The sequence below is a fragment of the Rhinatrema bivittatum genome, chromosome 16 (genome assembly GCF_901001135.1).
Source record: "Rhinatrema bivittatum chromosome 16, aRhiBiv1.1, whole genome shotgun sequence".
Taxonomy (NCBI): Eukaryota; Metazoa; Chordata; class Amphibia; order Gymnophiona; family Rhinatrematidae; genus Rhinatrema; species Rhinatrema bivittatum.
In genome coordinates, this window is record NC_042630.1 from 14574334 (window position 1) to 14595866 (window position 21533).

Consider the following 21533-nt stretch of genomic DNA (forward strand, 5'->3'; position numbering starts at 1 on the left):
GCACCTGCCAGAGCTGTAGCCAAGCAATTTGGCACCTATAGCTAAATCAAGAAGTGCAGCCCCTCTGTCCCCCTTTCTCCATCACCACCATCATTATTCCCCTTTGTCCCCTCTTCCCACCTTCCAAGCCCTCTCTGTGTCTCCCCTTCCTCCTCGCTGGTCATCACTATCATTATTCTCCCTCTGGAACCCTTTCCAAATGTTCAGATTAAAACTGAAATGGAAAGCACAAGACGCCAGACTCTGCATTCAATGCAATGCTGGGGAAATGCAATTGGAAAAGCATTTCTATTTCCAAATCTCCAAAGCTGACTTATTTTAATCACTAAAAGTGAAAATTATTATTATTTATTTTTACCTTTTTTGTCTGCTCATTTTTTCTAATCACTTTAGTTCTGGTCTGTTTTTTTGCTTTAATCTTCCTCTAACTCCTTTTCCAGGGTTTTATGTCCATTTTCTGTTTCTTCTCTCTCTCCCTTTACATTTTTGTGTTGCATTTGGCTGTCCACAGGCTAATGTCGTGAACCGCTGCCCTCACCTCTCAGTCGGGCCCTGGGCAGGATAAGAAGCGCTCGCGGCAGGATGCTGCTCTCTGCCATTCCATGTCCTGCTCCTCTTTGTGGCGAGACCACTGCCAATTTCCCTCGCAGCTGGACGCTGCCGTCTGCCTACCAATGCACTTCCCTTAGGCATGTGCGAGGCCGATGCTGACAAATTTAAAGGGCCCTTATGGGAAAAGCCTCATGGTATGAGCCGATGACATCATACAGATAGGCCTATAAAAGGCCTCCAGACCTTGACTTCCTTGCCTCAGCAACAGGTGTCCCTATGTTCCTGTAGTGTGAGTTGCCTCAGTGTTCCTTGACCACTAGTTCTTGTGTTCTGGCTTCAGTTCCAGGGATCCTTGTCTTCATCTTCAGTTCTTTGCCTGCTTATTCTGCTCCTTGCATTCCTGCCCTGCCCATCTGCCCGATGGTTGGATACCCAGTATTTCTCACAGGACAAGCAGGATGGTAGTCCTCACAAATGGGTGACATCGAGGATGGAGCCCTGTACGGAAAACTTTTCTGTCAAAGTTTCAACAAGCTTTGACTGACACTGGCACACTGGGTGCACTGAGCATGCCCAGCCTGCAATTATCCCTGTGAGCCACAGGTGTCTCCCTCAGTCTTCTTTTTTCCGCTCTGCAGTCAGCATAGCGGTTGGAGCTCTGTGAGGATTTTTTAACTAATTACCTCATGGAAACACTTAACTTTTCACTTCAAAAAACACTTTTCCCTGCACAGGTCTCCCTCCGCGTACGTTTTTACGACGCTCGGTGAGTACTAATTCTTATTTTTCGGTCGGTTCCTGTCACTATCTTAAGGCTGTTAACTGACTGAAGCCTTCCCTTCCCCCATTTTTCAGTTAGCTTTAAACAGCTTGCGAGTATCTCTGTGACACTCTGCTTGCTTATGCTAGTGGGGTAGGGATTTTTTCCTTAACTTAGGACCTCTGTAGCTTCAAGTCCTTCGTTCCCTGGTACCCTCACGCAGTCGATACCCTATCGCTACACCGGGACCCGCCTAAACCGCCCTGGGCTTTTATATGTCATCAGCGCCCCTCCCCCCACGGTGCCCTGATGCCTTTATCCATGTTTTTTGCTTTTCAGTGCTACCAGGCTTTTTCCTCCTACGCACTGTTTTTTTTTCCTTGGGCTTCCTCGGTGCCGTCCCTACCCGGATGCATGCCATTGACGCACACGCTGTTAGTCACTGCCATGCATACTCGGGTCGCCGCCACCGCTGCCCGAGACACTTTTTAACGATCCCAGGGTCACTTCATCGATGCCACCCCCCCTTTTGGGGATGCCATCGATGCCCCATCCTCCCCACCGATGTCCAGCCCTTTCCATCGGGGGGCATCGGTGCCACATCGATTCGTCGGTGGGCATCGATGCCGGATGGTCCCCATCGGTGGACATCGGTGCCGGATGGTCCCCATCGATGGACATCGGTGCCGGATGGCTTGTCCGTCGATGGCATTGGTGCCGGATGGCCGTCCGTCGATGGCATCGGTGCCGGGTCCTTTTGCATCGATGGACACCGATGCCCAGGTGTTTCATCCATGGGCATCTATGTTAGAATGCATCCATCGAGGGCAGTCGATGCCAGGCTGCTCCCATCGGTGAAATTCGATGCCCAGGTGGGTCCCATCGGTGGATATCCATGCCGGCTCGATTCCGTGGATGGGCGTTGATGCCAATGCCAGCCTTATGGCTGGCATCGATGCCCATGCCGATTCCAGGACTGGCGTTGATGCCGGGATGGAATTCATCGACTGGGAGATCCATGCCATCGATTCCATACGTGTCCATATCGATGCCACCGACACACGTGTCTGGGGCACCGATGCCATGTACACTTGGAAATCTGAGTCTGTCCAAATCGATACCGTCAACTTCTGTGGCCCTATAGTTGATGCCCGTGGCCATGCCACAAACGGCATAAATGCCCGCCTCCATGCATCGATGCCCTCGACACCTCCGTTTTCCTTCGGTGTCCTTGACGCCCTATTGATTCGACTTCGACTCAGTCGATGCTGGTATCTTTTTCAATAACGGCAATGTTTTTCGATTATTCGATTCCACATCGTTTCAAAGATACCTATGCCACTGCTGTCAGTGCCCGTCACTGTCATCATTCTCCTGGCCAGTCATCGACGATTTTTCATACCCATTTTGATGATATCCTCGAAGCCCCTTAGGTTGCCTTCAATATCGTCAATACCGACATAGCACCGCCACATAATACCCTCGCCTCCTCACATTGCTCCACGCTTTGGGTTCTTTTTTAAGCCCCGTATTAGCTTAAGACACTCCATTGTGTCAGGAGCAGAGCAGGCGTGCTGACAGTTCGTCATCGATCGCCTTCCAGGACGACGAGGGCTTCCATCTCGGCGCTGGGGAAAGACCGGGCCGAGCACCGTGGCACCCATCATCGCCGACATCGTGATCGTCCGCCGCTGACGCCATCCAGCACATCGGTGCCATCCTTCTCCAGGCTGGACAACGCTCGGGCAGAGCGACATCACCACTGCCATCAGCACTGTTCCTACAGTTTTGGCAGTCCTTGGTGATCCAGAACTTCCGAATCCAGGTCCGACAGCTTCTGCATTGGCGTCACGACACATCGAGCCGCTGTGACGAGGGAAGGGAACATGAGTTCCGTTAGGGCTCCTCTGTTCCTGGCGTGCCCCACCGTCAAGTGGTGTGGGACTATGGCCATCTGTTACACTTAGCAGTCTAAACGCCACTCACGCCTGGCCTGTCTCCTCTGTACCTGTGCCACCATACCGGGTTTCAGAGCGAGATGGACATTTACGTCCCCGGCCTTACCCTCGAGGACTCCGGAGACCGTCGGGGTCAACAATCTTCACCGGCTCGTCTTGCGGCGATCCACGTCGGATGGTAAGTACCCGCTTCGGCGGCATTCCCATAGAGTTGTGTTCTCCCATTCGGACCATGGTTCGAAAAGTTCTGGGTCATGTGCCTTTTAGAACTGTATTAGTGTCACATATCACTATGTTAGCTATGTTAGCCACAATATCAGGAGAACCCCTCTATCTTCTTGGGATTGCAGCAGGGCTTCTTCTCTTGTCAGTAACAAGTCCCTGTGCCGACCAATGCTCTGACTCTTGGTTCCCTCCCAACCAAGGTCCAGCTGCATTGGCTGATCTGCTAAACATGAGATTCAGCAACCATTGCCCCATGTACAAGTCCACCTTGAGGCCTGGCCACAGGTCTCAGTGTCTCCTTGTACAGCATACAGAAATGCGGGTACCACTTACCGCTCACACACCTGCAGGAGCCTACATTATATCCTCCATTGGGACACCTCTTGGTCTCCCATCTGGTCAGATATCAGAGCGGCCACCCCACCTTGTACCAAAGTCCCGGTACACTCCCCCAGGCGCTACGAAGTGCAGAGGGGAGAAGGGAGGGGGGTTGGGGAGTTTTAATTGCACTATTCTTTCTTTTAACAGAAAATAGTTACTCTCCGCACATCCTGGACCTAAGAAAATCCAACTTTCTTTAGACGTCACAGGTACAATGGTATCTTTGGTTACCATCACTCCATACTGCAGTAAGTACATTATTTTAATGTTTCTATGTGCTTTATGGTGAGTCAACATTACAACCCCAAGCTCTGCCGCTGGCACCAGCTTCGGTAAGTGAACTGTCTCTTGCATCACTGTTGGTGAATGCTGTTTTCTCTGCGGAGTGTAACATCATTCACTTTCCTTGCATAGACTACTGCTAACCACTTTCAGTACATGCAAGGAGCTCTCACTTTTTTCAGGACTCACTATACATTTACTAACTGGGATTACTGTCACTGCCATAAATCCCTTCTGTAACACTTCTGGACACCACAGTCTTAAGACCCTCTTGTCCAGCATGCGCACAGACATTCTGATACATTGTTATATGTCCCTGCGCATATTTTCCATAACCTCAGCCTTTCAAATTTTCATGGTTGGGCTATGGGGTTTCTTCCCACTATGCATTTTTCTCATAATTCAAAACTGCTATGGGTTATATTCAGTGACATTCTATACTCAATGGACCTAAGTGGTTTCATTGCTTTCGTCCCTGATTCTTATCCCAGTTCGAACTAGGACCTAGTCTCCTTCGACTCATGCTCGCAATTCCTTAGGGTTATAAAGTTTCTCCTGAAAGCTGTCAACCCATTATGCATCTATTGCACTCCAGCATAGTTTCTCATAAACGTCCTGGACGTTGCACCCATGAGTTATGCCCTTATGCCTTCCAATACTGCTTTTGCAACAATTCTTTGTGCATACAGACAGACAGCATAGGGACAATGTGCTTTCCAACTCATAAGCACGCACAACCTCTTAGCTGCTCTGCTAGACAGCTGCGCAGCTCTACCCTTGGCCCTTGTTCACTTCATGCGTCCTTGGGCCACATATCTAAGAGATTTAATGAACGCTCTATCTGACCTTCTCCACGTAGGTTCTATCCTCTCGAATGGTCTCAATTACATGTGTACAGGGCAAATCTTTTAACGCTGAGTTTAACTAAACTTTCCTCTGCGTCTGCATCATTCCATACGATGCACAGGTTCTGCTCCCTACACATGTTTCCTATGCGTTCCCTTAGATGCCTTTTCTTCCATCAAAGGCCTCTTCAATATATCTCTTCTGCTGCCTCTCGTAGCCAGCATTCTTCTAATGTTGAACTGGGATGGGGTTCAGTATTCTTTTCCCCACTCCCTGACTGAGATCAGTATGCTTCCCATACTTCTCAATCCATCATATCAGTAACCTTTTATTCCCTCACCAGTCAGTCCCAAATCATAGACTTACTGATGTTCTTAGGTTCTGGTAGCGTCACAAAACCTTCTAAACATAAATCTTGCCGTTTAATATGGCAGGCTTTACCTCCTGACGCTAAAAAAAAAAAAAAAAAAGAGGTATTACCCCTTTTACTTTTCCACCATTTTTTCTTACTCCCTCGGATTCTGTTCTCCAGACATCCTCCACATAGATACACCTTTCTCTTAGGAGGTGTATCGTTTTGGGAGTTGGGTTCCCGTTTTCGGTAATCCTCTCTGAGTCGGCTTACCATGGATTATCCACTGATCAAGCCGCCTCTATTTCTCTAATCACGGAATGAACATATATATTCTCCTTATAAGTCTCATACATTCTACGTTTGAGCCTTTCCATTCCTCTCTTCCACAGTTTGGCAAGGGAACTTCTTTCCCTCTTAATGTCATTCCTGCCAGCAGGGTCCGTGAGTTATGCACACTTTCCATACTCACCTGACTCCGTTCCTCTGCCACTGAGTAGTTCTACGCATTCAACTTTCTATCCTTTTCAGGTAGATGTTGTATCTCCTTTCCTCAGGAAATACTCTATTAATTTTTCCTAACCTCTCTCTCTCGCCCTAGGGAGAGACTGGGTTTTCCACATTCCTGGACAGTAATGCTGCGCTTACATTCTATCTACATTGCACTGCATTCCATGTGAATTCCACTTGACTCTTTCCTTCATGCAAGGGTCAAGCTGCTACTTCCAGTGGCCACACAGACCTAATCCTTCTGATTAAGTGGTCTATATTTCCTTTCCTACCAACAAGCAGACATTTCACTACAACACTGTGGGTATCCACATACTGTTGTGTCCGTCTTAGCCTTAACAGCTTCCCTTTGGTTACTGCTGCTTGTACTTTTTTATCAGGTTGCAGCCTGGAGTCCTCTCCATACCTTCGCAGCCTATTATTGCTTACATTTGACTAGCCGGCATGCTCCATGTTTGGCCAGTCCGCCTACTCTTACTTTTTTCAATTCACTACCCAACATCCTTCCACGAACCCATTATGGTGTTGCGGATGCCCTCCGTTCCCATTTCCACCTCAGTCGTTACGCCTTTGCGCATCTGCGGTTTATCTGGTGCATTCCCGGGCATCCTCAGCTCGGTAATCACCCATTTGTGAGGACTACCATCCTGCTTGTCCTGTGAGAAAGCAAATGTTGCTTACCTGATGTAACAGGTGTTCTCACAGGACAGCAGGATGTTAGTCCTCACGAAACCCGCCCGCCACCCCGCGGAGTTGGGTCTGTATACTTTTATTTTAGTTTCGCTTGCGCTTTTTAGCTATAAGACGAGACTGAGGGAGACACCTGTGGCTCACAGGGATAATTGCAGGCTGGGCATGCTCAGTGCACCCAGTGTGCCAGTGTCAGTCAAAGCTTGTTGAAACTTTGACAGAAAAGTTTTCCGTACAGGGCTCCATCCTCGATGTCACCCATTTGTGAGGACTAACATCCTGCTGACCTGTGAGAACACCTGTTACATCAGGTAAGCAACATTTGCTTTATCTCTTCTTCTGGTATTCGTGAGTATTCTTGCTGCTGCATTTTGGACCATCTGTAGAGGTTTAGTATATGATCCGTTTACAAGCCGCTTGTGATTTAGCTACTCTGAATAATTTTATATCATCTGCAAATTTGAATAACTCACTCGTCGTATTCTTTTCCTGATCATTTATAAATATACTGAAAAGCACGGGTCCCAGTACAGATCCCTGAGGCACTCCACTGCCCAATCCCCTCCACTGAGAAGATTGTCCATTTAATACTATTCTGTTTCCTGTCTTTTAGCCAGTTTGTAATCCACCAAAGAACATTGCCACCTATCCCATGACTTTTTATTTTTCCTTGAAGCCTCTCATGAGGAACTTTGTCAAACACCTTCTGAAAATCCAAATACACTACTTCTACCAGTTCACCTTTATCTATTTGTTTATTAACCCCTTCAAAAAAGTGAAGCAGATTTGTGAGGCAAGACTTGCCTTGGGTAAAGTCATGCTGACTTTGTTCCATTAAACCATGTCTTTCTATATGTTCTGTGATTTTGATCTTTAGAACACTTTCCACTATTTTTCCTGGCACTGAATTCAGGCTAACTGGTCTGTAGTTTCCCGGATTGCCCCTGGAGCCCTTTTTAAATATTGGGGTTACATTAGCCACCCTCTAGTCTTCAGGTACAATGGATGATTTTAATGATAGGTTACAAATTTTTACTAATAGATCTGAAATTTCATTTTTTAGTTCCTTCAGAACCCTGGGATGTATACCATCCGGTCCAGGTGATTTACTACTCTTCAGTTTATCAATCAGACCTACCACATCTTCTGGGTTCACCGTAATTTGGTTCAGTCCATCTGAATTATTACCCATGAAAAAGTTCTTGGAACGGGTATCTCCCCAACATCCTCTTCAGTAAACACCAGAGCAAAGAAATCGTTTAATCTTTCCACGATGGCCTTATCTTCTCTAAGTGCCCCTTTAAACCTTCGATCATTTAATGGTCCAACTGACTCCCTCACAGGCTTTCTGCTTCAGATATATTTTAAAAAGTTTTTACTGTGAGTTTTTGCCTTTACAGCCAACTTCTTTTCAAATTCTCTCTTAGCCTGCCTTATCAAATGTTTTACATTTAACTTGCTAATGCTTTATCCTATTTTCTTCTGTTGGATTCTTCTTCCAATTTTTGAATGAAGATCTTTTGGCTAAAATAGCTTCTTTCACCTCACCTTTTAACCATGCTGGTAATCGTTTTGCCTTCCTTCCACCTTTCTTAATGTGTGGAATACATCTGGACTGTGCTTCTAGGATGGTATTTTTTTTTTTTTTAACAATGTCCACTCCTCTTGCACACTTTTTACCTTTGTAGCTGCTCCTTTCTGTTTTTTTCTAACTATTTTTCTCATTTTATCAAAGTTTCCCATTTGAAAGTTTAGCACTAGAGCTGTGGATGTGCTTACTGTCCCAATTCCAAGTCATTAATTCAAATTTTATCATATTATGATCACTATTGCCAAGCGGCCCCACCACCGTTACCTCTCTCACCAAGTCCTGTGCGCCACTGAGAATTAGATCTAAAATTGCTCCGTCTCTCGTCAGTTCCTGAACCAATTTGATCCCTAAAACTGTAATTTATTCCATCCTGGAACTTTCTCTCTTTAGCATGTCCCAATGATACATTTACCCAGTCAATATTGGGGTAATTGAAATCTCCCATTATTATTGCACTAAGAATTTGGTTAGCTTCCCTAATTTCTCTTAGCATTTCACTGTCCGTCTCACCATCTTGGCCAGGTGGATGGTAGTATAATCCTATCACCATTCTCTTTCCCCAACACACAAGGGATTTCTACCCATAAAGATTCAATTGTGCATTTAGTCTTTTGCAGGATGTTTATCCTGTTGGACTCTATGCCATCCTGGACATAAATGTTAGGAATTATTAGAAAGGGAATGGTTAATAAAACAGAAAATGTCATAATGCCTCTGTATCGCTCCATGGTGAGACCGCACCTTGAATACTGTGTACAATTCTGGTCGCCGCGTCTCAAAAAAGATATAGTTGTGATGGAGAAGGAACAGAGAAGGGCAACCAAAATGATAAAGGGAATGGAACAGCTCCCCTATGAGGAAAGACTAAAGAGGTTAAGACTTTTCAGCTTGGAGAAGAGACGGCTGAGGGGGGATATGAGAGGTTTATAAAATCATGAATGGAACAGAACAGGGAAATGCAAATCAGTTATTTACTCTTTCAAAAAATACTAAAACTAGTGGACATGAAGTTAGTAAGCAACACATTCAAAACAAATTGGAGAACATTCTTTTTCATGTAATACACAATTAAGCTCTAGAATTCATTGCTGGAGGATATAATTAAGGCAGTTAGAGTAGCTGGGTTTAAAAAAAGGTATGGACAAATTCCTGGAGAAGTCCATAAACTGTTTTTAACCAAGCAGCCTTGCAAGGCGATGCACAGCTTTTCCTGCATTTGACTGCTCATTTTGTGGGCATAAACCTTACTACTGATGCAGTAAGGAGTTTTATGCTTACAAAATGTAAGTTAAAAAATGTGAGTACTGCTCAGCACTGTCACATGGAAATCTCATGCAAATGAGGGCATTAAGGAATGCTTCCCGAAGCAGAGAGGGGCTCTGGCAATAACCCAGTTTTTCCTAACACTGGAAACTTAACTCCATCTCTGATCGAGTTAAGTTTCCAGTCCTGCAGCGCTGATACTAGAACCATTAAAAAAAAACAAACTAATACCACCAAAAAAAGAAGTCAGAATTTATCAAGCTAAGCAATGGAGAAATCAGTACTTAACCAGCTAAGTGGTGCTGGCTGCCACTTTACTGGATAAGTACTCTCTCATCCCAGTCCATTTCAGCAGTAACACCCCCTCCTTCCCAAGTTTACAATCAACATGCTTTTTAAAACTCCTGATACATTTGCATAGCATTAGCTTACTGCATCCGGGAGAGGAAAAAAATGGTAATTTGTGTGTTCATACTGTGTGCTGAAATCTGGAGCACAGGTTTTTAATGTGAACTGAAAGCAATGCTCTTTAGAAATGCATATGATCTAACGTGAAATACCAATACGCCGATAACGTCACTTTCAGAACCTTAGATAATGTGCTTAGAATGAGCAATGCAAAAGTAGAACAAGTCACAAAAGGGAGATGTGTGGCACGAGCAATTAATCACTGCTCAATACATTAATCCACAAATTTTAATTTAATCAAGAAACAACAAAGGGAACACTTAAAGATACAAATACTTATCATTTATAGTGGTGGGGCTACTATGCTCGTGCTACACATCTCCCTACCTGTGTGTGCTGTTTACGCCGCATATTTGAAGTGTAACAAGACGATTTACTGAGTATTACGTGAAAAATAATGAAATGGAAATTATAGATTACAAACCACCAACAGAGCACCCCAGTTAACGTGTAGATACTGATGTGTTAACCTAGTAATTGCTGTTATGTTGAACTAGATTATGTATGACTATGTCCTACAATATGTATTTGCTGCTGCACTGACCTAGAATATGAATGCTGACAGGATTTCAATGCTGATTTTGTAAACTGTTGTGATGTCATAATGCACAGATTATTGCATCGGACCGTTAGGGAAGGGGCAGCCTGTTAGGGAACAGCCACTATTTATCACTGCATGATAGCAGCATAGGATCTAGAGAGCTGCACTTGCCTAAACCAGATTTTCTTACTGCTGGTCAGAGCTCCTGCCTACAACTACCAACTTCTCTGCAGGAGGAAGAGAGAAAAAAAAACACAGAAAGACTTTCCAATGCTTTCATAGCAAGTACAGAAACTGCCTCCCCGAAACCAGAAGCAGCACAGCCCACTGGTGGCTAAACTAGGAGGTGGGTGCTGCCACTGCAACCTCCTCCCAGAGGGATGCTGCATTACCAAATTTAGGGCCTGATTCAGGAAGGTATTTTCCCATAGACACAGAATGGGAGAAAAGCCATAGTGAATCAGGCAGTAAGATTGGGGATAGGAAAAATACCTAAAGTACCTGAATGTAATCTGCTTTGATGTGCCAAAAAGCAGAATATAAATCAAATAAATAATAATACCAGATCAAATCTCTCCTGCTGCTGTCCATTTCAAAAATCTAAAAGAAACACTTTGAGCTTCCTTCAGTGCCCATGGGATAGGAGTACACGATACACACCTTATCCTAGATGGTAACTTTCAAAGTGGAGTGCATGCAAACACCCAGGGACACCGCCATTTTATAACTTAGGGCTTGGCCAAGAGATGTGCGCACAAGTCCTTACTTGCCTGAGCACATGCCCATATCCCCTGCTGGGTACGTTTAATTCTGCTATGGAGGAGATGTAAGTTTAAAGACACCAAGAAATGCAGGTGCCCAGACTCAGGCAATGGCTCCCTCCTGATCACACATTTTAGGTCTCCATGCCTTACTGCTTCAGGAATTATTATTTTTTTTTTTTACCTGGACGTTAACTGTTTGCAAAATTGCAATGCACAGGTTATGGTAGCATTTTCCCACAAGTCGATTCCACCTGGGGATTGGTGTAAAAACAGCTGAGGATTTTGTTTGGTTTTTGGTTGTTTGTTTAATTTAAGGGAAAATGTGTAGGAGCCACAACTTTTAAACTTCTGTTGTGGCTTTTCTCAACATTTATTTGTAAAGTGCTTACTAAGGCTTTTCTCTCATTCTTGTGTCTAGGGGGAAGATGCTTAGTGAAGGAGGCCCCTAGTGAGGCTGAGCAGCGGTCTTAACGGCTCAATTACTAAGCATTTTCCCCTAAGTCCAGCCTAAATAATAAGAAACGAAGGGCTGCTCTAGCGGCTCCTTTCACCAAAGACCTCCCAGCACGGAGCTGAAGGACCGCCCTTTATTTGCCTCTACCTGTAGCAGCGAAGTGGGTCCCTCACCCCCCACCAGCGGGGGGGAAAGGAAGAAATCACAACCCCAAGACTTACCATGAACGTGAGGTAGCAGCAGGCGAAGAGAACGCAGCAGGCTTCCTTTTTCCAGGCTCCCAAGCGCATGCTGTGCGCTTTCGTGCCAGGGCGGCCAACTGTACAAGTCCATGTACAGAGCTCAGCAGGGCCGAAGCGTGCGCCCTAAGCTACTTGTACGCTCCAATCAGAGCTGGGCTGGCGTCCGTCCGCCAATCAGCCGCCTGCTCTGTGCCTCCGGCACCTGACGAGCCTCGGGAGGGAGAGGCGTGCGGGATGGATGGATGGATGCCTGCCTGCACGCTGCTTCCCGCACTTGCTGCTGCACCACCCATGCCGTCCATTCCCTTTCCCGGCCGGGACCTGCTCCCTTTCAGCCTCTTCTTCCTCAGCCTCTTATCACTACGGGTTGGCAGACACCGCCCCCCCCTCCCCCTAACCTTTTTTTATTCTTTTTTTTTTTTGTTCTACTTCCTCTGCTGCACTGCTCCTCAGTCCCTTCGATGGCTGGCTATTATCGCGTCTCCTGACTGCTGCTGTGCAAGCCGGAGCCAGACAATCCAGGCTAGGTAAACAGTCGATTTTTGGTAAAGAAAGGAAAAACAGAAACAGAAACCATCTTAACTTGCCCATCAGCAAGTTGGAATTACCTAATGTTAAACAAAATTGTGGTGTACTGCAGTGACCCTTCCCTGTCCAGCATCCCCTCTATTTCCTTCTCCCTTCCCTTCCCAGCCCTGAACCCAGACTCCCACTTCCCTCCCTAATATTGCCTTGCTTTCCTGAGACCTTTGCTAGGCTGCCCTATGCCCCAGGCAGTCTCGGGGAACATGGCTGGTCATGTGGGGTGCCTCCCTGGGTGACAGGACTGGCTAGCATGCCCATCGGCTACACGCGTATCTTATAAAATCCAGCGTACTTTTGTTCGCGCCTGCTGCGCGAACAGAGGTACGCGCTCGCGTATCTTTTGAAGATCTACCTCTTAGAGAATAGCCACTGCCATTAGCAATGGTAACATGGAATAGACTTAGTTTTTGGGTAATTGCCAGGTTCTTATGGCCTGGATTGGCCACTTTTGGAAACAGGATGCTGGGCTTGAAGGACCCTTGGTCTGACCCAGTATGGCATTTTCTTATGTTCTTATGTTCTTAAGTGTGTGTATCAAAGGAAGCATGTATGTTTATGAGTGCGAGTGCCAGAGAGGGAGTGTGTAAGAGAGTGAATGGATGTGTTTACAAGAGAGAGGAGACACCCCCCCCACACACACACACACACACACCTCCTCCTTATAATCCACAACTATTTCAGGGTGACTAGAAATCAAAAGTTCCCAGGTAGACATAAGAACATAAGAGAGCAGGGGATTTTTAAAAATCTTTATTAGTTTTAATTACTGTGTGTTTCTTGATGTGTCAGCTTTTTTTGAAATACTTTGAGTGTTTGAGGAAATTTAAAAACATTTTATATAAATTTTTGATTATTGGTTATTATGCTTATCAGCTGTTTTGAAATATTTTTTCTGTTTATTTGTATATTTTTACTGTTATGATTGATGTTTTTTATTTCTTGCTTTTATTGTTGTATTATGAGGAATTGTAATGTTTCTGTTTTTCGATTGCACTGCATACAAACCAGCTTGTTGTAGTTTCCAGTTTAGATTTTGTCTGCACATTTGTATTTATACTTTATGGTCTCTTTATTCTGTATTTGGTGAGGGTCTGTCTATGTTCTGCATGTCTGACCGAGGTGAGGTATTCTGTTAGCTTGTAATTTCTGTGTAGGGATCTATAGCAGCCTGCCCCACGGAGGGAAGTAACTGAGTGGCAGGGGATCTTCATTTGAGAGGCTGGAAGGTAGTTCACAGGCAGGATTTAACATCTATGTAAATTTGTTAAAATTTATGGAAATGAGCATGTAAACACTAACCCTTCCCCCCCATTCTGTTGTGGGTATGCGGGTAGCGGACCCATTTCTGGTGATTTCGTGTACCCTTGGGCCACGACGCAGCCGCAGAGGAGCTCCGGCAAGCGCCGAGGCAGGTGAAGAGTGTCCAAGTGTAGGCTGGTGTTGCTGGAATCTTGGCCACAGCCGAACCTATACGCAGCAGAGAGACCCACAACGCAATGTGGTCTCTGGAGTAGTCCGACCACTCGATAGCCCTTTCGGACCTGCCGCACAGGAACAGCAACTGCGACAGGATGGACAGTGGTTGAAGGACGAAGACATCAAACGAAGACGAAGACTCAGGATACGTGAAGGCTTCATGAAGACTTGATTACATGAAGAGTCGAGACAAAGACTTGAAAACAAGGTTTAGAGTTCTGAAGTGGTACTGCAACATCATGAGCCCTACACTACCAAGCAAGGCAGGTAGTGGACCACACTTGAGGTTCCTAAGGCAGGTAGCTTGAAGAGTTGAGATGTCAGAGAAGGCTGATTGAAAAGAAGGTGAGACGGGACTCATGGTGGGTTGAAGAAGATATGAGACAGGACTCACGGTTGGTTGAAGAAGATGTGAGATGGGACTCACGTTTGGTTAAAAGGAGATGTGAGATGGGATTCACGGTTAAAAGGAGATGTGAGACGGGACTCACTGTTGGTTAAAAGGAGATGTGAGATGGGACTCACGGTTGGTTAAAGAAGATGTGAGACGGGACTCACGGTTGGTTAAAGAAGATGTGAGACGGGACTCACGGTTAGTTGAAGAAGATGTCAGACGGGACTCCCGGTTGGTTGAAGAAGATGTCAGATGGGACTCATGGTTGGTTAAAAGGAGATGTGAGACGGGACTCACGGTTGGTTAAAAGGAGAAGGACTCTGATTCAGGATGACCCATGACAAGACTCAGCGAGGCCTGTACCAGGATGCGCCCTCCCAGCCAATCAAGGCAAGGCGCAGATCACGCCAGGTGGAACAGGTTTTATGCAAAGTTCATTATCAAAGCAGAGACAGTCACCAGGGATTCCAGAGACCCTGACAGTAAATTAGGGCCTTAAGGAAGGACCTAAAGGCCGAACCTCAGGAATCAAGGACTCGGGGCCCAGGATTCAGCGCGAGAGCATAAGTAGGATGCGGAGTATGGAACTGAAGCTCGGAGATAAAAGCAGGGTTCTTCTGGAGGTTGTGCTGTCAATGAGAAGGACATCTGAAGGTTTGAAGAGAAGGACCAGTGACGAGACATCTGGAACTTCGGGGTTCATTAGAAGGTTCGAAGAGAAGGACCAGTGGCGAGACATCTGGAACTTCGGGGTTTAGATGAAGGTTCGAAGAGAAGGACCAGTGGCGAGACATCTGGAACTTCGGGGTTTAGATGAAGGTTCGAAGAGAAGGACCAGTGGCAGGACGTTTGGATGAAGATTCAAAGAGAAGGACCAGTGGCGGGACATCTGGAACTTCAGGGTTTGGATGAAGAAACATTGAAGACATCAGAGATGAAGAAGAAGATCAGGAAAAGTGAAGACATCTGAAGAGGAAGGTCTTGTAACACAGGACCAGACTAAAGACCATGGTGAAGACGAAGACATGAGACCATGGGTGACGATGAAGACAAGACATGGAATTCCAATGAAGAACATGAAACATAGTGCCAACGAGAAGCTGGATGCAGAGAAGTCCTAAGGAGGACTTGCTCCTTGCGAAGGCAAGGTTGAAGTGAAGCCAAACCCTTTTTATAGGGCTGAAGAGGAACCTCCCTTGATAACATCAGTAGTGCACCACACCCTCGCTCTCCCTTTAAGAAGGGAGAAGAGGCGCGGCTTCGCCCCTTAGGAGAAGGGGCAGGACCTTGGACAGTGCCCATGCTGCAACGCTGTGCAGAAGCAGAAACAGACCCCAAGCAGGCCTGACACTGGAAGCGGCCTCCCAAGCCGCGGAAGATGGACTGCTGGTGGCCCCATGGCGCAGGAAAGACCAAGGCTTACGGCCCTCCTCCCTGGAGGGAATGAAGGTACGCTCGGCGGCCACCGAGCCACGTTGGAATGCTGATGGCAGCCTCCGGGCCGCACAGACATGCATCTGGACGGCTCCCTGCTGCCGGGCAGCAGCAGAACGCTGGCGGTCTCCAGACCGCATGGAACTTCCCTCAACGGCCTCCTGGCCATGTAGGCGGTAGCAGCGCGGCTCCAGCCGCATGAAGGGAACTTCGGCGGTCTCCAGACTGCAAGAGATAAAAATAGCGCGGCTCCAGCCGCATGAAAAGTGCGTTGGCGGCACAGGCCACAGGAAAAATTGCAGCAGCGCAGCAGAGAAGGGAAAAAGAGGTGAGATACTGCCCAAACAGGGCAGAATTGCAACACATTCCTTCAGTATCCAATCCTGGTCTATGGAAAAGTTGGCAACCTAATTCGTACCCCCCTCTCTGTCCGTTAACGTGCCGTTCCTGCTAGAAGGAGCAGCGGGAAGCGATAATGGGGTGGGGGAGAGAGAAACATGACGGCCAGGCAGCCTCTCTAGGAAGATAGGGATCTGTATTTCTTGGGGGAAATGTATGTTATGTGGGGAAAGGGGTTGGTTAGGGTTTCCTGGGGAGTTGAGGGTGAAAATTTGTAATTGTTTGACATGTGATTTGATGGCTCTGTTTTTTGTGTTCATGAATAACAATATTGATACAAAGGAGTCACGTGATGCGGTAAACCTGAATGGACACTTCCTTTCGGACTCCAGGTGCTATCCCCTTAATCCAAGAGAGATTTATTGCATCCGTAGTTCCTGAACCATACAATTTGATGTTCAGATTGTGCACTTGAACATTGATCGTTATATGACTAAATCCCCATCTGCCATGCCAGTAAAACTTGCAAAGAAGGAGAATGAAAAAACCAAGACCAGTTACAGCAAAATGGCCGCAGCGGCAGTAAAAAAACAGCCAGCATTGCTCCCTTGATGAGGCGGTGGTTAGCACTTTAACATCAACAGTTAGTCTCATGTTGCTCTTTTTAAGTTAACTCTTCTGATCTTTGTCTTAGTTTCTTTCTCTGGACCACTTCCCATGTGCTCGTTGAGGCCCCAACTATCTGTTATCGCATCAGCAACAGCCAGTGAGGTGTGGCCAGGAGGCTAAGTCCTATTCTCTTCAGATATCTGCAGTTAGCCTTTCTGAGTAACGTCTCCAATATATCTGAACTCAGGACTTGTTTTGTTATAAAAGTTTTTTGTTACAAGCAGACTAAGAAAAATGGCATATGTATTCTCAGAACTTATAGGCCTTATATTAAATAATTACACTAATAATATTAGTGATTTTCTCTGCTTCATTCCTGTCATTCGCGGCACAATACTTTTCTGTTTGCTGACTTCCTCCTTGAAATAATTTCCCATACACAGATGATAAAACCGATCCTTACTCCCTGGAGGATGGGAAATTCCTCCAGGATTGGAACAGTAAAGGACTATGTTGTGGTTCTTTCATAGAGATGAGTTACTGGCTCTGATTTCCCAGACATTAAAGATGCTGGAAGTACCTGGGGTTGAATCCATGTCTGCGCCAAAGAAAGATATCATTTTGGTTTCTTTGTGCAAAGTGTCTTCTTTTTTCCTTGTTATGAAAGCCATTCAATAATTCATTGACCTTGAGTGGAGCGCCCCGGAAGCTAATTTCAAAGGGAGGCGAGACTTGGAAGGACTATACCCCCTGGATCTAGCTGCAAGAAAGCAGTTACGTTTTGAGAAAGTGGATGTGCTTGTGTGTGTCATCATCAAGCGGACAACTATCCCTGTAGAGGGAGGAGCAGTCTTGAAGAATGTGCACGATAGGAAGATTGAGGCCACCGTTAAGCAAGCATTTGAAGCAGTGGTAATGACTTTGCAGATAGCTTCTTGTTCTCTGGTGGCTTGCTTCTGTTTACTTCTCTGTCAGGAAGTTGATGGATCTGGTGTGAATTCCAGGGCAACGATGGAGCCATCAGCTGCCTTTTTGGCAGATTCGGGCTGCGATTTGGTCCACACCTCTGACAGAGGAGTAGCTTTGGTAATAGCGGCTAGGCATCAGTTATGGTTGAGAAATTGCGACCTGCAAGTCTTACCATATGAAGTAGCCCTTCAAAGGTTTGCTCTTGTTTGGGAGCGAGTTGGAGAAAATGGCCAATAAGTGAGGTGAGTCCCCGGTTCCTTGGTTACCAGAGGATAGAAAGCAGAACCACACTCCTTTAGCATGAGCAGTCGTGCTAGGGGATCCAAGCGTTTTTGACCCTACAGAGGAGCAGCCTTTCAGAGGACTTGACCTTTCAGTAGGTCTCAGTCCTTTTGTTCTAGAGAGCCCAGACAGGGCACAGGCTCAGGTAGTGGAAACCCCTGAGCCTCCCAAATGAAGGTGTGCCAACCCACCTCCAGGAACAGGAGATAGGGGGGTCACCTCTGTCTCTTTTATCAGAGGTTAGTCGAAATCACGTCAGACCAATGGTTCCTGGAGGTGATACGAGATGGATATGTGCTGGAGTTTCACAGTGTTCCTCGGGACGTATTTATGATGTCTCCCTCCCACTCCCCAGAAAAGAGGCAGGCAGTAGAGTGTACATTGTCAAGGCTTCTAAGTTTGAGGGCTGTGGTTCCAGTGCCCACGTCTCAAGAAAATACAGGCCGATTTTCCATTTATTTCAATGTGCTTAAGAAGGAGGGCTTTTTTTTTTTAATTTATATTTTATTAGTTTTTAAACAATTTAATTTGTATAAAACACAAGCAAATTTTCTGTTACTCATAAATAAAACATACAAGAAAACATTTTTCCATATACAATCAGTAACAAGAAAATTTAGTCCTCAGCACTCAACAAAGGAAAAAAAAACATTAAAGAAAATCTGTATTCATACTTTACAGAAATAGTGGGAGTTTAATTATTTTATGCAGTTATATTCCTCAACCTATCTGTTTATCTATTAAAAATGATTCTAGAATGGGGCATATCGTAACAAGGTAATAAGACAAACAAACAGCTTATACAAGATAAAACTTATCCTCACTTTACCCCAAGAAAATTTATACCAAAGAAGAGTTTCCAGCTGAAGAGAGTCCTCCTCGTGCCCCACTTCAAAGGGACCCGGCAGCCTTCAACCTTCGCCCGCCTAAGCCGGACCAAGCCGCGTGCCCCTTACGGAGCGCGCGGCTTAGGGAGCGCGCCGACGGCGGTAGTGCTGTAACCCAGTACCAGGTGTGTCTGCAGGTAGTCCACCAAATATAACAATGGATACAATCTGGCATGCCATAATTGTTTTGCAAAAGAATATTATAAGTTTAAACAGTAATATTAAAGATATGCAAACTGTCTTACTTAATATAAATCCAACAGTGACAAGTCAGGCTGAGAAAACGAACAAAATAGAAGAAGAAATAAAACAGATAAGATCAGTACAAACAGCGATCATTCAAGGTGAAAATCAGTTATTGAAGAGAATTGTTGGTATATTAAGTATACCAACCTGAAAATTGTAAATTTCCCAAAGTGTAAATTAATTTCTCCTTGTGAGCAATTAAAAAATTATTGTTTAGAACAGGGGTCAGGAACCTTTTTGGCTGAGAGAGCCATAAACGCCACATATTTTAAAATGTAATTCCATGAGAGCCATACAATATGTTTAAAACTAAATACAAGTAAATGTGTGCATTTTATGTAAGATCACACTTTTAAAGTACAATAAGTCTCTGAAAATATTACACCAGGCCTTAAGACACCAATACATCTCCTATTAGGAAAACGGACCAAGTCAGGCTGCTATAGAGTCCTACACAGAAACTACACGCCAGCAGAAAACCTCACCTGAATCACGTGCTGTCCCTCACCTAACATAGAATAAAGAGACCAAAACGCATAACAAGAAGCATGCAGACAAAAACTGAATTGGAAACTGCAACAAGCCAGAGTCTCTGTATGCAGTGTAACAAAGGAAAAAAGAAACATCACACATCCTTATAAAACAAATCAAGAAATATAAAATCATCAGCAGTAAAACTGTACTAACAAAAAGAACATATTTCGAAACAGCTGATGAGTGGAATATCCAATAATTAAAAACTCATATAAAACATTTCCAGATACCAACAAAATATTTCAAAATAGCAGACACAAAGATCCAGTAATGAAAAATAATAAGGATACAAAAATTTTTTTGCTCTGCATACCTGGGAACGTTTGATATCCAGGTGTCCTGAGATTGTTCTGAATTAGCAGGAGGTGGGGTGGTTTGCTTGGAACTTTCTCCTCTCTCAGTCACATACCAGCGCTCTCTCTCACACTGGCTCTCAATGACACACCTATACACACATGCTCTCAGTCACTCACATATACAAATGTTTTTTTCTCTCTCACTTATATAGGCTCTTAATTACACATTTACACACATGCTGTCTATCTTTTCACGCTTACACACACACAGGCTTTCAATCACATAAATACATGCTGTCTTTTTCTCTCACACACAGACTCTCATTCACATGCTTACAAACATGTCCTCTCTTTCTCTCATTTACACACAGGCTCTCAATCACATACTCACATGCTCCCTCACCTAAATCAGCTCTCAATCACACACAGACACACATGGTCTCTCTCTCTCATTTAAACACAGGCTCTCAATCACATACTCACATGCTCCCTCACCTAAATCAGCTCTCAATCACACAGACACACATGGTCTCTCTCTCTCATTTAAACACAGGCTCTCAATCACATACTCACATGCTCCATCACCTAAACCAGCTGTCAATCAGACACAGACACACATGATCTCTCTCTTACTTATACACACAGGCTCTTAATCATACATACACATGATCTCTCTCACACACAAAGGATCTCAATCATACACACATACTCTTTCAAACAAACAGGTTTTCAATTACAAACTTACACATACAGGTTCCCAATGGTAAACTTACATTCATGCTCTCTCTCTCACAGGCAGGATCTCAATCACAGACATACTCTCTTTCACATATACAGGCTCTCAATCATTCACATACATGCAATCTCTCACTCACACACACAGGATCTCAAACACACATGCTTGCTCGCTCATTCACTCTCTCTCTCCCCCTTCCCCCCCCCCCCCCCCCCCCCCGGGAACTCGCGGCAGCAGCAGCCACCTCCCAACGCTAACCTCCTTCATTTTCAGCCCTCGCGGAGGCGAAGGCGGAGTCCCATCGGCCGCGGTTGAAGATTTTCATTTTCCTCCGAGCCGCGCTGCAGTCTTCTTCCCGCGCAGGCACCCGATGCTCTCCACTTCCTCTTCCGGGCCGCGGGAAGAAGAGAGCACCGGCGTGCTCTCTTCTTCCCGCGGCCCGGAAGAGGAAGTGGAGAGCATCGGGTGCCTGCGCGGGAAGACCCGCGCAGGCACCCGATGACTCCAGCGCTGGCACCCGGCTGACACCCGATGACTCCCGCGCAGGCACCCGGATGACTCCAGTCGGCGTGCTCTCTTCTCCTCCCCCCCGCGGCCCGGAAGAGGAAGTGGTGAGCATCGGGTGCCTGCGCGGAAGAAGAGACCACGCTAGTGTGGTCTCTTCTTCCCGCGCAGGCACCCGATGCTCTCCACTTCCTCTTCCGGGCCGCGGGGGGGGGAGGAGAAGAGAGCACGCCGGTGCCGCTGACTCCAGCTGTCCTGCCGCGTTCCGCCCGGGCTGACAGCATTTTAAGCCCGGGCGGCGGAGGACCGGGGAGCAGCTGGGTCAGCGGGGAACCGCGAAGTATGGCGACACGTGTCTGCGAG

General features: G+C 45.9%; 1 protein-coding gene across 2 annotated transcripts in view; it reads right to left on the reverse strand.

Moving 5' to 3' along the window:
* The window catches only part of LOC115078126 (NXPE family member 3-like), a 73723-nt gene that overhangs the window by 30945 nt on the left and 21245 nt on the right, over positions 1-21533 (reverse strand). The window contains exon 1 of one of the 2 annotated variants that reach the window (XM_029580794.1): positions 11859-11956. The exons of the other annotated variant lie outside the window; for it this stretch is intronic. Within the exon in view, the coding sequence (XP_029436654.1) occupies positions 11859-11927 (69 nt within the window). The 5' untranslated portion in view covers positions 11928-11956. Of the gene's footprint in view, positions 1-11858; positions 11957-21533 lie in introns of those variants that run through there. 2 annotated transcript variants of the gene reach the window in all.